Source organism: Giraffa tippelskirchi, chromosome 3 (assembly GCF_054371585.1).
Source record: "Giraffa tippelskirchi isolate mGirTip1 chromosome 3, T2T-mGirTip1v1.2.pri, whole genome shotgun sequence".
Classification (NCBI taxonomy): domain Eukaryota; kingdom Metazoa; phylum Chordata; class Mammalia; order Artiodactyla; family Giraffidae; genus Giraffa; species Giraffa tippelskirchi.
Window position 1 is genome coordinate 189,042,895 of NC_137277.1, and position 23,665 is coordinate 189,066,559.

At 47.8% G+C, this 23,665-nt stretch overlaps 1 protein-coding gene across 2 annotated transcripts; it reads left to right on the top strand.

Moving 5' to 3' along the window:
- Positions 1–329: 329 nt before the first annotated feature.
- LOC145540349 (phospholipase A2, membrane associated-like) lies at positions 330–14,432 on the top strand. 2 transcript variants are annotated; one of them, XM_081574888.1, is made up of 5 exons: positions 330–4,483; positions 11,085–11,134; positions 11,318–11,462; positions 11,720–11,826; positions 13,966–14,432. In XM_081574888.1, the coding sequence occupies exons 2-5, from the start codon at positions 11,095–11,097 to the stop codon at positions 14,106–14,108; spliced, it is 435 nt and encodes a 144-aa protein (XP_081431014.1). In that variant the 5' UTR covers positions 330–4,483; positions 11,085–11,094; the 3' UTR covers positions 14,109–14,432. The 2 variants fall into 2 exon arrangements, with proteins under 2 accessions (XP_081431014.1, XP_081431012.1); XM_081574886.1 differs by lacking the exon at positions 330–4,483 and adding an exon at positions 9,069–9,625.
- Positions 14,433–23,665: the final 9,233 nt, after the last annotated feature.

The window sequence follows — 23,665 nt, forward strand, 5'->3', positions numbered from 1 at the left end:
GATTCTGTGCTGATGAAAGGAAATGTGAGGATGGGACAGAGTGGTGAGTGATGATGCTGGAGAGAAAGAAACGGGCTAGGTCAAGTCTCCAAGACTATATTGTATTTAGATTCTGACTGAAAGAATTAAGGAGTCCTCAAGAAAAGAAGAGACATATTCAGGTTTACCTTTCAGAGGACTGACTCTAGTTGAGTGTGGATGGAGACAGATAAAGGGGCACCATCGTCAAGATGCAGACAAGAGACAGAAAGCTGTTGACCTTTAGCAATGGTGGGTCAGAACGCGAGGGTGGGGAGTGCCATTATGACAGGCCCGAAACAGGGTCACCTGAGCCTGCTGGTGGGCTGGGAGCTGTGGGATGACTCTACCACCGTGTGGAGGGTACAGCTGAAGAGGGCCTGGGAGGAGACGGCAGGAAGACGTCCATTGGGAATATGTTGAGTTTGGAAACTTCCAGAACACCCAGGGATATGAGCAGTAGGCAGCTGGATAAAGGAACACACAGATGAAGGGAAGGTCTGGACACAGATTCAGGAGGTGGCCACAGAGAGCCAAGAGCTGGAGGGACCCACACATGTGATGTTTAAAGGCCCAGAAAGGAGGAAAGCAAGGATGTCAAAGAGTTGGCCAGGAGGAGATGATTAACAGCAGCTGGTTTAACAGAGGGGTCCTCCACGATAAGGGCTGACCGGGCTCCGTGGATTTAGAGGCAGGAAGACCACTGAGGACTCAGTGGGAGCTGTTCCCATGGATCTGTGAGGGCAAAGCCAGATTTAGAGTGGGTTGGATAGTGGATGGGAAGAAGAGAGGTTGCAACTGTAGACAACTTTCTGGAGCAAGTTTGGCCATGGAGGGGAGAAGAGAGATGGGTGGTGGCTGGAAGGAATTGCCTAATACCCCAGACAGCTGCCTCATGAGTGGGATTTTGAGAAACCATGGACTTTCCCTTAACAGCCTGAGTTCACTAAGATCAGAAATCATGTCTTCCCATCATGACCTTTCCATAACGTGATGTGTCTTTAGTAGGCTCTGGCTCAGTTCAGTTCAGTCGCTCAGTTGTGTTCAACTCCATGGACTGTAGCACACCAGGCCTCCCTGTCCATCACCAACTCCCTGGTTTACTCAAACATGTCCATGAGTCAGTGATGCTATCCAACCATCTCATCCTCCGTCGTCCCCTTCTCCTCCTGCCTTCAATCTTTCCCAGCATCAGGGTCTTTTCTTGTGAGTCAGCTCTTCCATCAGGTGGCCAAAGTATTGGAGTTTCAGTTTCAGCATCAGTCCTTCCAGTGAACACCCAGGACTGATCTCCTTTAGGATGGACTGGTTGGATCGCCTTGCAGTCCAAGGGACTCTCAAGAGTCTTCTCCAACACTACAGTTCAAAAGCATCAATTCTTTGGCACTCAGTTTTGTTTATAGTCCAACTCTCACATCCATACATGACTACTGGAAAAACCATAGCTTTGACTAGACGGATCTTTGTTGGCAAAGTAATATCTCTGCTTTTTAATATGCTGTCTAGATTGGTCAAAGCTTTTCTTCCAAAGAGCAAGTGTCTTTTAATTTCATGGCTGCAGTCACCATCTGCAGTGATTTCGGGGCCCAAGAAAGTAAGTCTTTCACTGTTTCCACTGTGTCCCCATCTATTTGCCATGAAGTGATGGGACCAGATGCCATGATCTTAGTTTTCTGAATGTTGAGTTTGAAGCCAGCGTTTTCACTCTCCTCTTTCACTTTCATCAAGAGGTTCTTTAGTTCCTCTTCGCTTTCTGCCATATGGGTGGTGTCATCTGTGTATCTGAGGTTATTGATATTTCTCCTGGCAATACTGAATCCAGCTTGTGCTTCATTCAGACTGGCATTTCACATGATGTACTCTGCATAGAAGTTAAATGAGCAGGTTGACAATATACAGCCTTGACATACTCCTTTCCTGATTTGGAACCAGTCTGTTGTTCCATGTGCGATTCTAACTATTGCTTCCTGACCCGCATACAGATTTCTCAGGAGGCAGGTCAGGTGGTCTGGTATTCCCATCTCTTGAAGAATTTTCCAGTTTGTTGTAATCCACACAGTCAAAGGCTTTGGTATATTCAATAAAGCAGAAATAGATGTTTTTCTGGTACTCTCTTGCTTTTTCGATGATCCATTGGATGTTGGCAATTTGATCTCTGGTTCCTCTGCCTTTTCTAAATCCAGCCTGAACATCTGGAAGTTCACGGTTCACGTATTGCTGAAGCCTGGCTTGGAGAACTTTGAGCATTACTTTACTAGCATGTGAGATGAGTGCAATTGTGCAGTAGTTTGCGCATTCTTTGGCATTGCCTTTCTTTGGGATTGGAATGAAAACTGACCTTTTCTAGTCCTCTGGCCACTGCTGAGTTTTCCAAATTTGCTGACATATTGAGTGCAGCATTTTCACAGCATCATCTTTCAGGATTTGAAATAGCTCAACTGGAATTCCATCACCTCCACTAGCTTTGTTAGTAGTGATGCTTCCTAAGGCCCACTTGACTTTGCATTCCAGGATGTCTGGCTCTAGGTGAGTGATCATACCATCATGATTATCTGGGTGGTGAAGATCTTTTTTGTATCGTTCTCCTGTGTATTCTTGCCACCTCTTCTTAATATCTTCTGCTTCAGAAGGCTCTGGCTGACAAGCAACAAGATGCCCACCTGACAGAGGCTCAGAGAGTGAGGAAGTCTGACTCTCCTGTAACAGAGTCTGGAAGAGGGCAGTGCCAGGGCAGGGGCAGCTTCTCAGCTATGTTGCCAAGGATCCAGTCCTTTCCCAACCTTCTGCTCTGCCACATTGGCAGTGTGATTCCAGGGCACACTTAGAGCTCGAAGAGTTATGGCTTCACCTTACGGAAGAGGCTTTCCCTTCACACATGGCTCTTTTTGGAGAAGAAATTCATCCTTCCTGGAAGCCCCCAGCAGACTTTCCTTTGTGGCTCATTGGTCAGGGCAAAATCATGTGCTTCCCCTACACTAATCACTGCAAAGGAAACAGGGACGACCATGACTGGCTTACACCAATCAAGAACCATTCCCCGACTCCAGGGAACAGGGGCTTTGCCCCTGAACACATATGCTGGGGAGGAGAAAAAGACAAGGCTAACAGCAAGGCATTTCACAGAATCCAAGTTCACGGCTAGTGTCCTCATGAGACTGGGTATGGGCTTCTGAGGGTAGGAATTCTGTCTCCCCATCAGTGAGAAATATCTGGACATTGATGCTTGTCCCAGACTAGAAATTCTAGGAGAACGTGGGCTGTGTCTGTTCCCTCAGATTTCCCATGAGAAACCAGAGAATGTTAACCAACCATCCAGTGTTTGCCCTTCCTGGGTGGTGCTAGTGGTAAAGAACCCACCTGCCCATACAGGAGAAATAAGAGGCTCGGGTTCCATCCCCGGGTTGGGTAGATTCCCTGGAGAAGGGAAGGGCCACCCTCTCTGGTACTCTTGCCTGGAGAATTCCATGGACAGAGGAGCCTGGTGGGCTATAGTCCACACGGTCTCAAAGACACAAAACTGAAGCGACTTGGCACACACATGCATCCCATGTATATTTTCTTGTGATTTCAGAGGATCAGGACTACTGTAAGCATCAAGTGTGTGAATGTGATAAAATAGCTGCCATTTGTTTTATAAGAAACAAGAAGATCTATAATAAAAAGCTCCAATACTACAGCAACCATTGGTGCAAAGAGAGTACGCCCAAGTGCTTGAGAAGCCCCTGAGCCTGGACACCTTGCCTCCTAAAGCTGAGTTTCCACTTAGCACCCCACTCCCTAGCCTAGACAGGCTCCCTGGTAAATGAAGGAAACCCTCTCTCCCATCCTAGACACAAGCCAGGAGCTCTTCTCTCCCCAAACAGAAGCTTCTGTCCAGAAGGAGAAGCTCAAGTCTGGACGTGGATGCCCAGCCTCTTCCCCTGCTTCCTTGGGAAGCAGGCAGTTTTTCCCCCGTTCCACTCCTCTTCAAGTTCAACCTCATGTTTTGCTGTGGCAGCTACACTCCTGCCTGATTCTTCAGAATGAAGCCATTCATTTGGCAGATTGTGCACACGTGTGAGTGTGTGTGTGTGTGAGTGTGTGTGTGTGTGGTATGTGTTGTGCTCCCTGGCTCTTCTAGTGCAAGAACAAGCTAGTGCAAGGCAATCAAGTGTAAAGGGTTAAAAGTACCAGCATTAGAGTCCGAATGGCCGAGTCAGATCCCCGCCTCCGCTTCCATAAGCCCAGAGCCCTTATCTAAGTAGACAGCACTTTGGTACCAAGTGCACAGGCTTGTTAGAGATGGAAAAGGGATGCTGGGCGTGAAGCTCTAGGCCTGGCGTGTCCACATCTGTGCTTCTCACTGCGAGTAAGACCCGGCCTTCCACCCTCCTTCCCTGGGCAAGAGCCGCTCCTGCTGGCCAGCTGGGGGCAAACAGCAAGACTGCTCTTGATTGGAGGGAGGTACAGTCCTGTCTCCTGTAAGGTAGGTTCTTCTCCCTGTTGCCAGCCTGCTGAAGGTGGGTCAATGTACTAGGAACTCAGAGCACCGCCTGGACTCTCGGGGCATGTATCGCCTCACGCAGGGCTGGCGTCCTGGGCTTGTGACCCTGCGGAGCCCCAGGGGGCACTGCCCCTAGCTTACTGCTCTGTCCCAGCCCCCTCAAAGTTGTTAATGACGTGGAATCCTGCATTTCATTCTGCACTGGGACCCAGAAAGCACGTAGCTGGTCCTGCCCTCACCTGGATGCTACTTCCCCTCTTGTTATCCGGGGTTCCTCTAAGATATTCCCACCTGGGCCAGAATTCTTTAATAATTGTCATCAGAGCCGCTGGCTGTGTACCATGGGGAAGGGCTCTAGCAAGCAGAGTCCATGTCTTTGCATTGGCTGAGTCTTTTCTGAGAAGGGAGTCTTTCCTGCTTTCCATGGGCTCTTCTGTGCTTACAGGATGTCAGAGCTCCCCCTTCTGGTTCCCTGACCGCATTTCAATGAGGCTTCTGTTTATTCGTTTCTGACATAACTTGCTTGTAAATATATTCCCAGATTAGAAGATTTCTTTGTGCTTTTTTTTTTTTAAAGAATAATGAATATTTTTTCCTCACAAAGGGAATATTAGGAAACAGAGTACCGAGAAAGTTCAGCCATAATCCTGATGATGGAAACAACCACTGGTAACAGGCTGACTCTTCGAATTATTGGAAACTGAAGAACACTTTTCTGAGCGGTGACTGTCAGGCGTGAACACAGCCGTCCTCTGTAAAGTAGCAGCCATCTTCCGCCGTGACGCTCTCGCTACACGTCTCCATCTCCGCTGCCCCTTTACCTCTTGTTTCACCTAACGTTCCACGGTTGACTCTATTTTTTTTAACCTTTTATTTCCCGTAGGGGTACAGCTGGTTAACAAACAATATTGTGACAGTTTCGGGTGAACAGTGAAGGGTCTTAGCTATGCATGTACATGTACCCATTCTCCCCCAAATCCCTTCCCATCCAGCCTCATAACTTTAAGCTGAGTTCCACGTGCTATACAGTAGGTCTTCGTTGGTTATCCATTTTAAATAGAGCAGTGTGTACGTGTCCATGCCAAACTCCCTAACTATCCCTTCTCCCCATCCTTCCTCCCAGCAGCCGTAAGCGCATTCTCGAAATCACAAGTGATTCTTGAACAACCGGATTTGAATGGTGCGGGTCTATTTATACCAGGATTTTTTTCAATGAACAGGCATTACAGTAACGCATAATCCGGGGTTTGTTGAATTCATTTATCTGGGGAATCGTGGACACCAAGAGCCCACTGTAACGCTATGCACAGATTCCTGACTGTGCAGAAGTTCAGTGACCCTAACCCCTGTGTCTTTCAAAGATCAACTGTATATCATTCACCTATTATGGCTTTTGTGTCACTGTCTGCCTCTCTGCACTAAAAAGTCAGCCCCATGAGAGTATTTTTGTTCTTCCACTAATGTACTGCAAGTGTCTAAATTAGCTCTTGGATGAAGGTGGCTGAATAAGATGCCAAACCATGGACTTTGAATTCTCAGGAGAAAGCCCTGAAAAGATGAGGAAAAGGAGAGGCATGTGTGATGTCACCAGAGTCCTTGAGTGCGGGGACCCGGACACGACACCGGGCGCCACCAGGAGGAGTGGAGGTGCGGCGGTCTGCCTGCCACAGAAGCAGCAGTATCCTGAAGCTCAGGTGCTCATCAAAAGGCCAAGGTCTGGCCCATCACCTCTGAACTTCATTTAGGCCTAAAACAAATGGCCACGAGAGCAAAAACCTGTTGATGGAAAAAAAAACTGTAGAAACTAAACGTTGAGAATTATGTTTTATTTGGAGCTTTACTGAAGACTTCAGCCCAGATACAGTCTTTCAGTAGCTCTGAGGACTGTCCTCAGGGGTAAGGGAGGAGCCAGGATATATAAGAGGTTTTGCAAAATAAATAAATAAACAACAACAAAGAAAACTTGGTAGTCAATCTTCAAAAGATTCTGCCAACTAAAGAAATACCAGACATCTCAAGTTAATGAACTTAGTGCTTTGCTGTATATGGGAAGAGGCAAGAGTCTGGGTTTAAGGATATCGGTCCTGTGATGTGCACCTTACTACCTAGGGCCAGTATCCTGTTTTTCTCCACCGTGAATCCCCTCAGGGTGCACTGTCAGTAGTGTCTGATGGCTTGATGGGCACGCATCCTATTTTACTGAGATGGCGGGGGGCATTCTTTGTCCAACATCCCAGATTTCAGAGACCTACAGAGATCCCCAGAGGTTTTATTATTTGCTAGGGTAGTGTACCAGGTACCACAAACTGGTGTCAGTGGTAAAGAACCCGCCTGCCAGTGCAGGAGACATCAGAGACGTGGGTTCAGTTCCTGGGTCAGGAAGATCCCCTGGAGGAGGAAATGGCAACCCACTCCAGTATTCTAGCCTGGAGAATCCCAAGGACAGAGGGGACTGGTGGGGTCCCATGGGGTCCCAAAGAGTTGGACACGACTGAGTGACTTAGACACACACCCCTAACTGAGTAGCTTAAACAACAGAAATTTCTGGTCTCTCAGTTCTGGAGCCCAGAAGTCTAAGGTCAAGGCGCCAGCGAGGTTGGTTCCTTCTGAGGTTTGTGGGGGAGGGTCTGTTCCTTCCTCTCCCCAGGCTCTGGTGGTGACCTGGCCATCTTTAGGGTTCCTTGGAGTATAGAAGCACCCCCACCTCGATCTCTGCCTTCACCTTCACGTGGAATTCTCTCAGTGAAGATGTGTGTCTGTCTGTGTCCAAACTTCCCCTTCTTCTAAGTCATCTGCATTAGGCCCACCCTAATAGTGTTAGTCACCCAGTCATGTCCAGCTCTTTGTGATCCCATGGACTGTAGCCCACCGGGCTCCTCTTTCCATGGGATTCTCCAGGCAAGAATACTGGAGTGGGTTGCCATGCCCTAAACTTATCCTAACTCATCACCTCCACAAAGACCCTCTTTCCAAACAGAGTCACATCCTGAGGTCGTATTGGAGGTCAGGACTTCAATGTAGGAATTTGGTGGGAACACAAGTCAACCCTTAACACAGGCCTCGCTCCTCAAGGAAACTGTATCTTCAAGATGAATGCTGCCTGGGACGGCTGCGAGTCTGTATAGATAGGTTACTGTAGTGTAAAGCCCTGAACCCGAGCAGAACCCTCTGGTCTTTGCCCCACTACATCCTCTGCCTGCCTTTTGTCTGTGGAAAAATCTTAGCCAAAGAATAAGTTTAATCAGAGGAGTGAGCACGTGAAGAAACAAAGGAAAACAGTCAAAGGAGACCAAATAATAGCAATGTAGTCGGTAAGCATAGCCAAGGACTTTCAGTTCCTCCTCAAGGCTATAGACAAGATTCTGAGCCGTCTCCTGGACGCTAATGTCCAGATACTGAAATCCCCACCAGGTGGAAGAGGTTAAGTCCAACTGTGATATCAGCTGCCACAGTTCTGAGAACTGTCCTCACGGAAATGGAAACCAACCCAGCCTGGAACTGAAGATGTCTTGTACTTAAAACAATTGAGATGACACCGGTTAGACCACTGATGACCAATTTCAAGATGGCCGTCAGAGCTGACCGGACTGTTTCTGTATGTAGCCCCGTCCCTCTGCCTTATGGGCTCCACTGGTGGCTCAGTCGGTAAAGAAACATGCCTGCAATGCAGGAGACCCAGGTTCAATCTCTGGGTTGGGAAGATCCTCTGGGGAAAGAAGTGGCAACCCACTCCAGTATTCTTGCCTGGGAAATCTCTCTGGACAGAGCAGCTGAGCAGGCTACAGCCGTTGGGGTCACAAGAGTCAGACACGACTTAGTGACTAAAGCACCACTGCTGGGTTCCTCTGTCCATAAAAGCTCCTGCCGCCTGATTGTCTAGTGGGGACAGCAGGCATTTGGACAGACATTCACCCTCTGCGCCACCCACCACCAGGTTGTCAGCATCCAAAATAAAGCAAGCTTTCCTTTCTACCAACTGGCCTCTTTGTTGGCTTCTGAGCGGTTAGCAGCCGGGACCTGGGTTCCGTAACATCCTAACAGTTGTTTGGGGGGGGTTGTTTGGGTTTTTGTAAAGTAAATTGCTGATAACCTTCAATTAGTGCCTGACAAGCTTTGATAAGTGCTTGATGTCCTCTGATTGCCAGCCACCCACTCCAAAGACCACTATCTAGAATAAACACACCTTGCCAGCCACATGCCTACAGCGACCTTGCCAGGGCTCTATCGCCTCCCCTCACTAAGGCTCCTTTGTATTGGAGATTTGGGTTCTTTGGGGCCACCTGTTGTTCCTCTTCCCATGCTTTACACTGACACTCACATGGTTTAGATTCACCAATAAAGGGTGACCACACAAAACCCTAGGCCCCGCCTTCGACCCCAATAAAAGCAGAACCACAGACCACTGATCTCCAGCTTTCTCTCTGCCCCTGACCTGCTGTGGGGTCCCAGGTACGCCGTGTAACTTCCAGGTCCTGTAAGTAATAGACCTTTATTCTTTCAAAATTTTCTGCTGATTATTGCTGAAGGGCATCTTGCAGTAGTAACAACCCTGCTGTGTGGTCCAGCCACCACACTGGTTATTGAGGGGTTGAGATCGCCATGCAACAGTTTTGTTAGTCACCAATCTCAGTGATGAGTGGTTTAACACAACCTACTTGTATTTCTTGCCCAGGCAAAGACCACTGAGGGTCTGCAGAACTTTCTCCAACAGGTGTCCTCCAAGGCATCACTGAGGGATCCAAGCTGCCTGCATCTTCTGGTTCCACCAGGAGGGGTGGAGAAAGACTGAGGCTTCACATATGGTTTTCATCTCATTGCAGCCTGACAGTGGGCATCAGCGTTGATGCCCATGTGTGTTCTGGCCAGGTTCAGTCTCCTGGGTCTAACCTGAAGGGGGACCCAGAGAATGTGGGGGGAGCAGGCAGAATGGAGATGGGCACCATAGCTTTGGCACACTGGCTTTGGGGGGATGTGTGTTGGAGAGAGTTAACTGAAGGTCATGGGAGCTAAATTCTTAGCAGTATCAGAGGGCAGGAAAAGGGCATCTGTTTTCAAAATGAAAGCTAGAATCACTGTCTCCCTGAGGCTGAGGAAGAGAGAGCAGCCGGCCCCGTCTCCAAACAGGCAAGCACTGGGGATGAGGTGGGAGCAGTTTGGGGGGTGAGGGGACACCAGGACAGTCTCTGGCTTTTCTCAAATGGGGGCGGGAAGGAGAGGAGAAGAAAGAGGAGCAAGAAGAGAAGGTAGGAACGCTGTCCTAAGTCAGGGGAAAGGGACCATCTGCCCCACTGCAGTCCTGTCCCTGCTGGACAAGTTCTCATCACCTCCTGAGAGGCTTCCATGATTCCTGGGACTTTGCTGAGGCTTAGAATGTACTTCCTGTGAATGGCAGGTTTATGGAATGAATGAATACCAGTAAATGCCCTGTTTCTTATTCTCAAACGGCATATTTAGCAAAAACAAAAACAAAAAAAAACCTTGTTCAACAGCAGATGGCCATTGCCCTCTCCTGGAAGTGGTTTCAGGAAGGTCACACCCAGACTCTATTATGGGAATTTATTCACCCAAGACTGAGACCCATTGGAAAGATGACAAAATATTCTAAAATTTTGGCATCAGCTAATGGCACATAAGTTTTTTTCTATCCTCAGCTCTGTCCTGCCAGCTGATAAGAAGAAAAAGGAGGATTGCCTAGGGGTCGAGGCATGCCAAACTCTTAGTCCAGTAACCGGCGGTATCCCCACCCCATCCCCTATCCCACCAAACCCCAAGCTCCCAGAGGGCTCAGCTATTTAACTAGAGCGCAGAATAGACGAGGCAGTCACTTGGAGAAGTCAGCTTGAGATCCTCTGGGAAGCAGATAGCCAGAAATGAAGACTCAGTCCCTGATTGCCGCCTTGATGAGTGGCTGTGTCCTGTGTGTGTGTACAGGTGTGTGTGTGCACATGCCTATGAGCACCAGCCTGCACGTGCCTCATTTGGTGTGACAAGCAGGGACCTGTGCACAGGCGTGTTGTGTGGGAACATGAAGATATTGTGTAAAATAATGTCCGCACTAGTAGATGAGTGTAGAGTATGTGTGTACACATGCATATGTGCACGAGTAGGTGTGTGTTCTGTGTACACGTGTAAGGGTTCAAAGGGAGGGTGCTGCTTTAGTTCTGGAGAAAAACACTGCGGATTCAACTCCATGGGTGGAATTCCTAAGCCTTGACTCCAGTGTGGGGGTGAGCAAGCTACACATACTGGGGGACACACAGCCTACGACCTCGGGGATCTCCCGGTTGTTTATTGGGATGACCTGGTCACACCCTCCCAGGAACTCTCAGAAGGGTGAGGAGTGTGGAGGCATCAACAGTGACTCGTGTGACAAAGCTGGGAAGTGCCCCCTCCACATGTCCTGTGTGTCCAGTGAAGGCAGCCATGCTGGACCCGCCTGGGATGGAAGGGCGTGTCCGTGATCTCCTTCAAAGACTCTCTTCATCAACATCGTTGAACGTGAACAGGACAGCAGGGGCCGGAGCAGAAGCTGGACCACCTGTCAGAGGATCTAAGCTGGTCTGTCTGTATTTCTCCCCCACAGAACCCTCAAGATGAAGACCCTCCTGCTGTTGGCAGTGACCATGGCCATCGGTAAGAGTTGACCCTGACCTCTGGCCATGAGGGGGACAGCCCAGGGAGGGAGGCACCCTCATCCCCAGCTTCGCTTCCCACCGCATCTGGCCTTCTCTCAGAAGTGGGGGCGAGGGGCTGGCAGGGAGAGGCAGAGGGAGGTCGTAGGGCCCCAGGCGCCATCACCAGCTGATGTCCTTCCAGGCCTGCTGCAGGTCCATGGAGCTTTGCTGGATTTCCGGAAAATGATCAAGTTTACGACAGGAAAAGAAGCTCTGACCAGTTATAGTCGCTATGGCTGCTACTGTGGTGTGGGTGGCAGAGGAACCCCCAAGGATGCAACAGATTGGTGAGGCCACCCTCAGCCCTCCCTGCCCTCTGCCCGCTTGTGGCCCCGGGGCGGCCTGGAGCTGGAAAGCTCCTGTTATCCCATTTGCACAGAACCACAGGAAGTCCCGGCTGAAAAAGCAAGCAGACTGTTGGAAATTCTGCTCTAGACTATACCAATGTCTGGGGGTCCCTGCCCAGAGCACAGGCCTGAGGCTATAGGACACTGGGCTCCCTGGAGCCTGGGGAGGCAGCCCCAAGAGCATGGTCTTGTCACAGGTGTTGCAGAGCACATGAATGTTGCTACAGAAATCTGAAGAGTCGCGGGTGTCGCACCAACTTCCTGAAATACAACGTTACTTACCAAGAGGACCAAATCATTTGTGGTAAGAAAGAGTCTGACAACTCCTCTCAGCCTCCTTGATCATTTTCTCCTTCTGGGCACTCCAATGAGCAACAAAGGTAGATACAAAGGGACAGTGTCCCTGCCTCAAGAATCTCACAGTGGCCTGGGAAGTAAAGAAAATCAACATACAACATGGTAGACTCCACTAGGAAGTAAGAAAACTGGCGGGGCTCTGAGTATAGCTTGTGGTTCAAGGAAGCTCCCTGAAAATGGTGAATTCTAAACTGAGTCTCCAAGGCTGAGAGGAGTCAGGGGAAAGGAGAGTTGGGAGCATCCCAACCAGAGGACACAGCAGAGTCCCACGGGCCAGAAGGAACTGCACCCATTCTGGGCTGCAGAAGAGAAACGTGAGGATGAGACAGAGTGATGAGTGATGATGCTGGAGACACGGGAAGGGGCTAGGTCAAGTTCCCAAGACCATGTTGTACTTAGATTTTTGTCCTGAAGCAGTAGACAGTCCTTAAGGAAAGGAGATAGAACCCAGAATTGCATTTCAGAGGCTCTGGGCAAGTGTGGACGGAGATAGAGAGAAGGGGGAGCCAGGAAAAGGCCATTGCCATCATGCAGAAAAGAGACGAGAGGGCTTGACCTATAGCAACGGCGGTCAGGATGGAAGCGGTGGAAAGTCCTGTCAAAATATGTTTGAGATAGAATCAGTGGGGCTTGGTGGTTGACTGGGTAGGGTTACTGGAAGTTGTTGGTTGGCTGCACTACTGCGTTGGTGGTATAACTGAGGAGGGCCTGGTAGGAGAGGGCAGGAGGAGTTCCACTGGAAGCATGTTGAGTTTGGAAGTTTCCAGAACATCCAGGAAGATGGGCAGCAGGCTGCTCGTGAAAAAATTTGCAGCTCAAGGGACGGTCTGGACACAGATTTGGGAGGCAGCTGCAGAGAGAGGAGAGTTGGAGGTACCCACCCATTTGGTGTTTAAAGGCCCAGAAAGGAGACAGAGGAGGGACAGTCAGAGAAGGAAGAGAAGAGACAAGAAGGTTGGGGAGTTGGCCGGGAGGAGAGGATGAACAGCAGCCAGTTTAACAGAGGGGTCCTCCAGGATAAGGGCTGACCGGGCTCCTTGGATTTAGAGGTGAGAAAAACCACTGAGGACCTCAGTGGGATTTGTTCCCATGGACCTGTGAAGGCAAAGCCAGATTAGAGCATGTTGGAAGGTTGGTGGGAAGTGAAGCAGAGGTAGGAAGTGTAGACAATATTCTACTGTAAGTTTGGCTGTGGAGGGGAGGAGAGAGATGGGTGGTGGTTGGAAGGAATTGCCTAGTACCCCAGACCTACTGACTCATGAGTGAGATTTTGAGAAACCATGGACTATTCCTCAACACCTAGAGGTCTCTAAGATCAGGAAGTATGTCTTCCCATCATGACCTTCCACAAGGCTCTGCAGCTTTAGCAGGCTCTGACTGGCAAACAACAAGATGCCCACCTAACAGAGGCTCAGAGAGTGAGGAAGTCTGACTCTCCTGAAACACAGTCTGGAAGAGGGCAGTGCCAGGGTGGGGGCAGCTTCTCAGCTGTGTTGCGAAGGATCCAGTCCTTTCCCAACCTTCTACTCTGCCATGTTGGCAGTGTGATTCCAAGGCACACTTAGAGCTCCAAGAGTTGTGGCTTCACTCTAGAGAAGAGGCTTTCCCTTCGCACCTCTCTCTTCCTGAGAGAGGAAATTCATCCTTCCTGGAAGCCCCCAGCAGACTTTCCTTGTGGCTCATTGGTCAGGGCAAGGTCACGTGCTTCCCCTACACTAATCACTACAAAGGAAGCAGGGATGACCATGACTGGCTTACAGCTATCGAGACCCACTCCCAGACCCCAGGGGCCAGGGGCTTTGCACCTGAACACATCTGCTGGGGAGAAGAAAGAGACAGTGTCTAACAGCAAGGCTTTTCACAGAATCCCAGTGCATGACTGCTGGTGTCCCCATGAGATGGGGTGTGGGCTTCCTGAGCGCAGGAATTCTGTCTCCCCATCAGTGAGAAATATCCGGACATCAGTGCTTGTCCCAGACTAGAAACCCTGGGAGAACAGGGGCTGTGTCTTCTCCCCCAGAATTCCCATAAAAATCCGTAGAATATTAACAAACATCCATTCTATGTTTATTTATTGTGATTTCAGAGGATACAGGTGATTGCAAGAGTCAACTGTGTCAATGTGATAAAATAGCTGCCGATTGCTTTGCAACAAACCTGAAGACCTATGATAAAAAGTTCCACCTCTACAGCAGGTTTCAGTGCCGAGGGACTACCCCCAAGTGCTGAGGGCCCCTCATCCTGGAAGCCTTCCCACCAAATGCTATCTCCTTCCCTTCGCCCTACCCTAGCCATGTTCCTTGACAAATGAAGGAAAACCCCTCTCCCACCCTAGAGACCAGCCAGGAGTCCTTCTCCACCCAGATAGAAACCTTCCATCCAGAATGAGAAGCTCAAAATCTGGGTGTGTATACCGGCCCCTTTCCTCTGCTTCTTTGGACAGCAGGATTTTTCCCTATTTTCCACTCTTCTTCAAGTTCAAAGTCATGTTTAACTGCAGCAGCTACACCCCTGGTTGGCTCTTCTGAATAAAGCAATTCACTTGGCAAACTATATGCACGTGTGTGTTTGCATATGTACTCATGCACACCTGGGTGTAGCCATCCACACACTACCCCAGGCCCTTCTAGTGTGAGAACAAACTAGTGCTAGTACAGTGGTACAAGTGTAAGGACTTGAAAACACAAACTTAAGTGTCAGACTGGCTGAGTCAAATCCCCACCACCACCACTTCCCTGAGCCTTAGCAACCTCATCCAAGTAGAGATCACTTTGGTACCAAGTGCACAGGCTTGTTGCAGAAGTAAAAGGGATAATGGATAAAGCACTGGGTCTGGCATGTCTGCTTCTGTCCTTATTACAAGCAAAACCCAGCCTTCCACCTCTCCTACACTGGGTAAGGGCAACGCCTGCTGACCTACTGGGGAAAAACAGAAGTGTTGTTCCTGATGTTTGGGGATCTATAGTCCAAGCCTCCTGTGAGGTACGTTCTTCTCCTATGTTGCCAGCCCAGAGGTGGGTCAGGGTAATACTGGCCACCAGTGGGACTCTCAGGGCATTTATCACCTCACGCAGGGCTGGCTTCCTGGGCTTGTGACCCATGCGGAGTCCCAGTGGGCTCTAGTTTACTGCTGTGTCCCAGCCAATGCGAAATTGTTAATGATATGGAATCCAGCATTTAATTCTGCGCTGGGACCCACAAAGTAGGTAGCTGGTCCTGCCCTCACCAGCTACTTCCACTTTTCTAATCTAGGGTACCTCTAGGATATTCCTATCTGGACCAGAAGTCTTTAAAAATCTCCACCACAGCTGCTGGCTGTGTACAGTGGGGAAGGGCTCTAGGAAATAAAGAGTCCGTGGCTTTTCATTGGCTGAGTCCTTACCAGGAAGGATGAGGAGTCTTCCCTTCTTCCCACTGGGCTCTTCTATCCTTACAGGATGTGATAATTCCCCTTCTGGTCCCCTGACACTATTTGATTGAGGTTTCTGTTTATTCATTTATTACATAACTTGCTTTTTGTAGGCTTCCCTGGTGCTTCAGACTGTAAAGAATCTTTCTGCAATGCAGGAGAACCGAGTTCAGTCCCTGGGTTGGGAAGATTCCCTGGAGAAAGAAATGACTACCCACTCCAGTATTCTTGCCTAGAGAATGCCGTGGACATCGGAGCCTGGTGGGCTACAGTCCATGGGGTCGCAAAGAGTCAGATATGACTGAGCACCTAATACTTTCAATTTGGGTCTTTCCTGGTGCCTCAGATGGTAAAGAATCTGCCTTCAGTGCGAGAGACCTGGGTTCGATCCCTGGATTGGGAAGATCCCCTGAAGAAGGGAAAGGCTACCCACTCTAGCGTTCTTACCTAGAGAATTCCATGGACAGAGGAGCCTGGCAGGCTAGAGTTCACAGGGTTGCAAAGAGTCCGACATGACTGAGTGACTAACACTTCCTTTTGTAAATGTATTTTCAAATTCGTTTTTTTTTTTTAAAGCAGAGTACTGGGAAAATTAGGAAACAGAGAGTATAGAAAAAGTTCAACCATGATCCTGATATTGGAAACAACCACTGATAATAGGCTGACACTGGCTGACACTTCTCCTTACCAACAACTTCAGAAAACTTTTCTGAGCGCTGACTGTCCCGTGTGAGCAAGTCCGTCCCGTGGAAAGTGGCAGCCATCTTCCCCGTGACACTCCCGCCACCCCCCACCCATCCCCTGCTGCCTTGTTCCTCTTGCTTCATCACCACCTAATATTCCACAGTTGACTCTTTTTAAACCTTTCTATTTTCTATAGGTGTATAGCTGATGAATAAATAATGTTGTGAGAGCTTTAGGTGAGCAGCCCTACATATACATGTATCCATTCTCCCCCTAAGCTCCCCTCCCAGCCAGCCTGCCACATAACAGTGAGCTGAGCTTCGTGTGCTATAGCGGAGGTCCCTGTTGATTACCCACTTTAAACACAGCAGTGTGTACCTGTCCATCCCAAACTCCCTAACTGTCCCTGCCCCTCATCCATCCCCTGGCAACCGTAAGCTCATTCTCAAAATCACAGTTGACTCTCGAACAACATGGATTTGGATTCCATTTATGCTAGGATTTTTTTTTCAATAAATAGGCACTACAGTAATACATAATCCAAGGTTAGTTGAATTGACATCTATGGGGAATCGTTGACACGGAGAGCAAACTGTAAAGTTACATGCAAATTTATGACTGTGTAGAGGGTCAGTGCCTCCAACCACTGTGTCTCTCAAGGATCAGCTGCATATCATTCACCTATTGTGCCTTTTGTTTTATTGTCTGTCTCTCTCCACTAAAATGTAAGCCCCATGAGAGTATTTTTGTTTTTCACTAATGTACTCCAAGTGCTAAAATTAGTCCTTGGATGAAGGAGGCTGAACAAGAAACAATGAATTTTGAATTCTTAGGAAAAACCTTGAGAGATGGAAAAGGAGAGGCAATGTGTGACATCGCCAGAGTCCTTGAGTGCTGGGACCTGGACATGATACCAGGGGCCACCAGGATACATGGGCATGGGGCAGTTTGCCTACCGTAGAGACAACAGTGTTCCAAAATTGAGGTGCTTAATAAAAGGCGAAGGTCTAGCCCATCACCTCTAAACTTCATTTAGGCCTAAAACAAATGGCCGTGAGAGCAAAAATGTTGATGGAGAAAATGCAGAACCTAAACCTTCAGAATTATGCTTTATTTGAGGCTTTACTGAGGACTTCAGCCTGGATACAGTCTCTCAGGTAGGTCTGAAGACTCTCCTCAGGGGTAAGGGAGGAGCCAGGATATATAGGAATTTTTGCAAAAAAGGGAAACAAACAACAACTCCCCAAAAGCCCAGGTAGTTAACATCAAAAGATAGCTGCCAACTAAGGGAAAACCAGATATCTCAAGTTAATCAATTTGGCACTTTTCTATGTATTAAAAGGGGCAAGAACCTGGGCTTAATGCAATCATTCCTGTGATATACACCTTACCCACCTAGGGCCTGTATCCTGGTTTCTTCCAACCCAAATCCCCTCAGGGGGCACTGTCTGTGGCGGCTGCTGGCTTGATGGCCACACCATCTTCTGTTTACTGAGATGGCAGGGGGCCTTCTTTGTCTTCAAACCCCAGATTGCAAGGACTCACAGAGATCCCTGGAGGTTTTTTTTATTTCCTAGGAATTTGTACCAGGTACCACAACCTGAGTAGCTTAAGCAATAGAAATTTCTGGTCTCTCAGTTTTGGAGACCTGAAGTCTAAGATCAAGGTGCCAGTGAGGCTGGCTCCTTCTGAGATCTGTGGGGAACCAAAGAATAAGTTTAATCAGAAGTGAGAACATGCAGAAACAAAGGAAAGATGTCAGAAGAGACCAAATAATAATAATGTAATCATTAAGCATAGTCAAGGATCTTTAGTTCCTCCTCAAAGGCTGTAGTAAATATTCTGAGCCATATCCTGTGAGCTCTTATAGATACTGAAACCCCCTACCAGCTGGAGAAGTTAACTACATGATAACCAGACTACAGCCATCGCATCAGTTCTGTCCAGTTCAGCCGCTCAGTTGTGTCTGACTTTTTGCAACCCTTATGGACTGCATTCAGATGGGAATATCTTTCCTTTTCTCCTTTGCTTTTTGCTTCTCTTCTTTTCACAGCTATTTGTAAGGCCTCCTCAGACAGCCACTTTGCTTTTTTGCATTTCTGTTCCATAGGGATGGTCTTGATCCGTGTCTCCTGTACAATGTCACAAGCCTCTGTCCATAGTTCATGAGGCACTCTGTCTATCAGATCTAGTCCCTTAAATCTATTTCTCACTGCCACTGTATAATCATAAGGGATTTGATTTAGGTCATACCTGAATGGTTTAGTGGTTTTCCATACTTTCTTCAATTTAAGTCTGAATTTGGCAATAAGCAGTTCATGATCTGAGCCACAGTCCACTCCTGGTCTTGTTTTTGCTGACTGTATAGAGCTTCTCCATCTTTGGCTGCAAAGAATATAATCAATCTGATTTTGGTGTTGACCATCTGGTGATGTCCATGTGTAGAGTCTTCCCTTGTGTTGTTGGAAGAGGGTGTTTGCTATAACCAGTGCATTCTCCGGGCAAAACTCTATTAGCCTTTGCCCTGCTTCATTCTGTACTCCAAGGCCCAATTTTCCTGTTATGCCAGGTGTTTCCTGACTTCCTACTTTTGCATTCCAGTCCCCTGTAATAAAAAGGACATCTTTTTTGGGTGTTAGTTCTAAAAGGTCTTGTAGGTCTTCATAGAACCGTTCAACTTGAGCTTCTTCAGCATTACTGGCCAGGGCATAGACTTGGATTACCATGATGTTGAATGGTTTGCCTTGGAAACGAACAGAGATCATTCTGTCGTTTTTGAGATTGCATCCAAGTACTGCATTTCGGACTCTTTTGTTGACCATGATGGCTACTGCATTTCTGCTAAGGGATTCCTGCCCACAGTAGTAGATATAATGGTCATCTGAGTTAAATTCACCCATTCCAGTCCATCTTAGTTCACTGATTCCTAGAATGTCGACATTCATTCTTGCCATCTCCTGTTTGACCACTTCCAATTTGCCTTGATTCATGGACCTAACATTCCAGGTTCCTATGCAATACTGCTCTTTACAGCATTGGACTTTGCTTCTATCACCAGTCACATCCACAGCTGGGTATTGTTTTTGCTTTGGCTCCATCCCATCATTCTTTCTGGAGTTATTTCTCCACTGATCTCCAGTAGCATATTGGGCACCTACAGACCTGGGGAGTTCATCTTTCAGTGTCCTATCTTTTTCCCTTTTCTTGCTGTTCATGGGGTTCTCAAGGCAAGAATACTGAAGTGGTTTGCCATTCGCTTCTCCAGTGGACCACATTCTGTCAGACCTCTCCACCATGACCTGTCCATCTTGGGTGGCCCCACATGGCATGGCTTAGTTTCATTGAGATAGACAAGGCTGTGGTCCATGTGATCAGATTGGCTAGTTTTCTGTGATTATAGTTTCAGTGTGTCTGCCCTCTGATGCCCTCATGCAACACCTACCATGTTACATGGGTTTCTCTTACCTTGGACGTGGGGTATCTCTTCACAGCTGCTCCAGCAAAGTGCAGCCGCTGCTCCTTACCTTGGACAAGGGGTATCTACTTACAGCAGCCCCTCCTGACCTTGAATGTGTAGTAACACCTCTCGGCCCTCCTCTGAATGCAGAGTTCCAAAGAATAGCAAGGAGAGATAAGAAAACCTACCTCAGTGATCAATGCAAAGAAATAGAGGAAAACAACAGGATGGGAAAGACTAGAGATCTCTTCAAGAAAATTAGCGATACCAAGGGAACATTTCATGCAAAGATGGGCCCAATAAAGGACAGAAATGGTAGGAACCTAACAGAAGCAGAAGACATTAAGAAGAGGTGGCAAGAATACACAGGAGAACTATACAAAAAAGATCTTCGTGACCCAGATAATCACGATGGTGTGATCACTCACCTAGAGCCAGACATCCTGGGACGTGAAGTCAAGTGGGCCTTAGGAAGCATCACTATGAACAAAGCTAGTGGAGGTGATGGAATTCCAGTTGAGCTATTTCAGATCCTGAAAGATGATGCCATGAAAGTGCTGCACTCAATATGCCAGCAAATCTGGAAAATGCAGCAGTGGCCACAGGAGTAGAAAATATCAGTTTTCATTCCAATCCCAAAGAAAGGCAATGCCAAAGAATGCTCAAACTTCCACACAATTGCACTCATCTTACACGCTAGTAAAGTAATGGTCAAAGTTCTCCAAGCCAGGCTTCAGCAATACATGACCGTGAACTTCCAGATGTTCAAGCTGATTTTAGAAAAGGCAGAGAATCCAGAGATCAAATTGCCAACATCCAATGGATCATCAGAAAAGCAAGAGAGTTCCAGAAAAACATCTATTTCTGCTTTATTGACTATGCCAAAGCCTTTGACTGTGTGGATCACAATAAACTGTGGAAAATTCTGAAAGAGGTGGGAATACCAGACCATCTGACCTGTCTCTTGAGAAACCTGTATGCAGGTCAGGAAGCAACAGTTAGAACTGGACATGGAACAACAGACTGGTTCCAAATAGGAAAAGGAGTCCGTCAAGGCTGTATATTGTCACCCTGCTTATTTAACTTATATGCAGAGTACATCATGAGAAACGTTGGACTGGAAGAAACACAAGCTGGAATCAAGATTGCCAGGAGAAATATCAATAACCTCAGATATGCAATGACCCACCCTTATGGCAGAAAGTGAAGAAGAACTAAAGAGCCTATTGATGAAAGTGAAAGAGGAGAGTGAAAAAGTTGGCTTAAAGCTCAACATTCAGAAAACTAAGATCATGGCATCTGGTCCCATCACTTCATGGGAAATAGATGGGGAAACAGTGGAAACAGTGTCAGACTTTATTTTTGGGGGCTCCAAAATCACTGCTGATGGTGATCGCAGCCATGAAATTAAAAGACGCTTACTCCTTGGAAGGAAGGTTATGACCAACCTAAATGGCATATTTAAAAGCAGAGACATTACTTTGCCAACAAAGGTCCGTCTAGTCAAGGCTATGGTTTTTCCAGTAGTCATGTATGGATGTGAGAGTTGGACGGTGAAGAAAGCTGAGCACCACAGAATTGATGCTTTTGAACTGTGGTGTTGGAGAAGACTCTTGAGAGTCCCTTGGACTGCAAGAAGATCCAACCAGTCCATCCTAAAGGAGATCAGTCCTGAGTGTTCATTGGAAGGACTGATGTTGAAGCTGAAACTCCAATACTCTGGCCATCTCATGCGAACAGTTGACTGATTGGAAAAGACCCTGATGCTGGGAAGGATTGGGGGCAGGAGGAGAAGGGGACGACAGAGGATGAGATGGCTGGATGGCATCACCAACTAGATGGACATGGGTTTGGGTGGACACCGGGATCTGGTGATGGACAGGGAGGCCTGGCGTGCTGCGATTCATGGGGTTGCAAAGAGTCAGACACGACTGAGTGACTGAACTGAACTATGGACTGCAACATGCCAGGCTTCCCTGTACATCACCAACTCCTAGAGTTTACTCAAACTCATGTCCACTGAGTTGGTGATGCTATCTAACCATCTCATCCTCTGTCTTCCCCTTCTCTCACCTTCAATCTTTCCCAGCATCACGGTCTTTTCAAATGAGTCAGCTTTTTGAATCAGGTGGCCAAAGTATTGAAGCTTCAGCTTCAACATCAGTCCTTCCAATGATTATTCAGGACTGATTTCCTTTAGGATGGACTGGTTGACATGACATAATTTTCCCCAATTCTGAGATTTGGCTTCAGAGAAAGGGAAACAAACCAACCATGGAACTAAAGATTAACTTCTTTGCTGTTGTTCAATAGCTAAGTCATGTTTGACTCTTTGTGATCCCAGGGCACTACAGCAGGCTTCCCTGTCCCTCACTATCTCCTGGAGTTTGCTCAAATTCATGTCCATTCTGTTGTTGGTGATGCTATCTAACCATCTCATCCTCTGCCAGCCCCTTCTCCTCTTGCCCTCAATCTTTCCCAGCATCAGGATCTTTTCCAATGAGTCAGATCTTTGCCCTACATAGCATGGCTCATAGTTTCACTGAGTGAGACAAGGCTGTGGTCCATGTGATCAGATTGGTTAGTTTTCTGTGATTGTGGTTTTCATTCTGTCTGCCTTCTGATGGAGAAGGATAAGAGGCTCATGGAAGCTTCCTGATGGGAGAGACTGGCTGAGGGGGAAACTGGGTCTTGTTCTGATGGGTGAGACCTTGCTCAGTAAATCTTTAATCCAATTTTCTATTGATGAGCGGGGCTGTGTTCCCCCCCTGTTGTTTGACATGAGGCCAAACTAAGGTGGAGGTAATGAAGATAATGGCGACCTCCTTCAAAAGGTCCCACACATGCACTGCCACACTCAGTGCCCCTTACACTGCAGCAGGCCACCATGATCCACGCCTCTGCCGGAGACTCCTGGACACTCAGGGCAAGTCTGGGTCAGTGTCTTGTGGGGTCACTGCTCCTTTCTCCTGGGTCCTGGTGCACACAAGTTTCTGTCTGTGCCCACCAAGAGTCTGTTTCCCAGTCCTGTGTAAGTTCTGGTGGCTCTATGGTGGGGTTAATGGTGACCTCCTCTAAGAGGGCTTATGCCATACCCAGGTCTGCTGCACCCAGAGCCCCTGCCCCTGCGGCAGGCCACTGCTGACCCTGACCTCCTCAGGAGACACCCAAACACAGTTCTGGCTCAGACTCTGTGGGGTCTCTGGGTCCTGGTGTGCACAAGGTATGTTTGAGCCCTCTGAGCATCTCTGGTGGGTATGGGGTGATTCTAATTGCGATTTTGCCCCTCCTACTCTCTTTCTAGGGCTTCTCCTTTGCCCATGGACATGGGGTATCTCCTCAAAGTCACTCCAGCACCGCGCAGCTGCAACTCCAGCACCTACCATCTTGCTGAAAAAAGAAAAAGAAATGCAAAAAGGCAATTGGCTGTCTGAGGAGGCCTTACAAATAGCTGTGAAAGGAAGAGAAGTGAAAAGCAAAGGAGACAAGGAAAGATATACCCATTTGAATGCAGAGGTCAAAAGAATAGCAAGGAGAGGTAAGAAGGCTTTCTTACAAAAAAGATCTTCATCACCCAGATAACCACGATGGTGTGATCACTCACCTAGGGTCAGACATCCTGGAATGCAAAGTCAAGTGGGCCTTAGGAAGCATCACTACGAACAAAGCTAGTGGATGATGGAATTCCAGTTGAGCTATTTCAGATCCTAAAAGATGATGCCATGAAAGTGCTGCACTCAATATGCCAGCAAATTTGAAAAACTCAGCAGTGGCCAGAAGACTGGAAAACGTCAGTTTTCATTTCAATCCCAAAGAAAGGCAATGCCAAAGAATGCTGAAACTACCACACAATTGCACTCATCTCACACGCTAGTAAAGTAATGCTCAAAATTCTCCAAGCCAGGCTTCAGCAATACGTGAACCGTGAACTTGCAGATGTTCAAGCTGGATTGAGAAAAAGCAGAGGAACCAGAGATCAAATTGCCAACATCCGTTGGATAATCACAAAAGCAAGAGAGTTCCAGAAAAACATCTACTTCTGCTTTATTGATTATGCCAAAGCTTTTGACTGTGTGGATCACAACAAACTGGAAAATTCTTCAGGAGATGGGAATACCCGACCATCTGACCTGCCTCCTGAGAAATCTGTATGCAGGTCAAGAAGCAACAGTTAGAACTAGACATGGAACAACATGTCTAAATCGGGAAAGGAGTACATCAAGGCTGTATTTAACT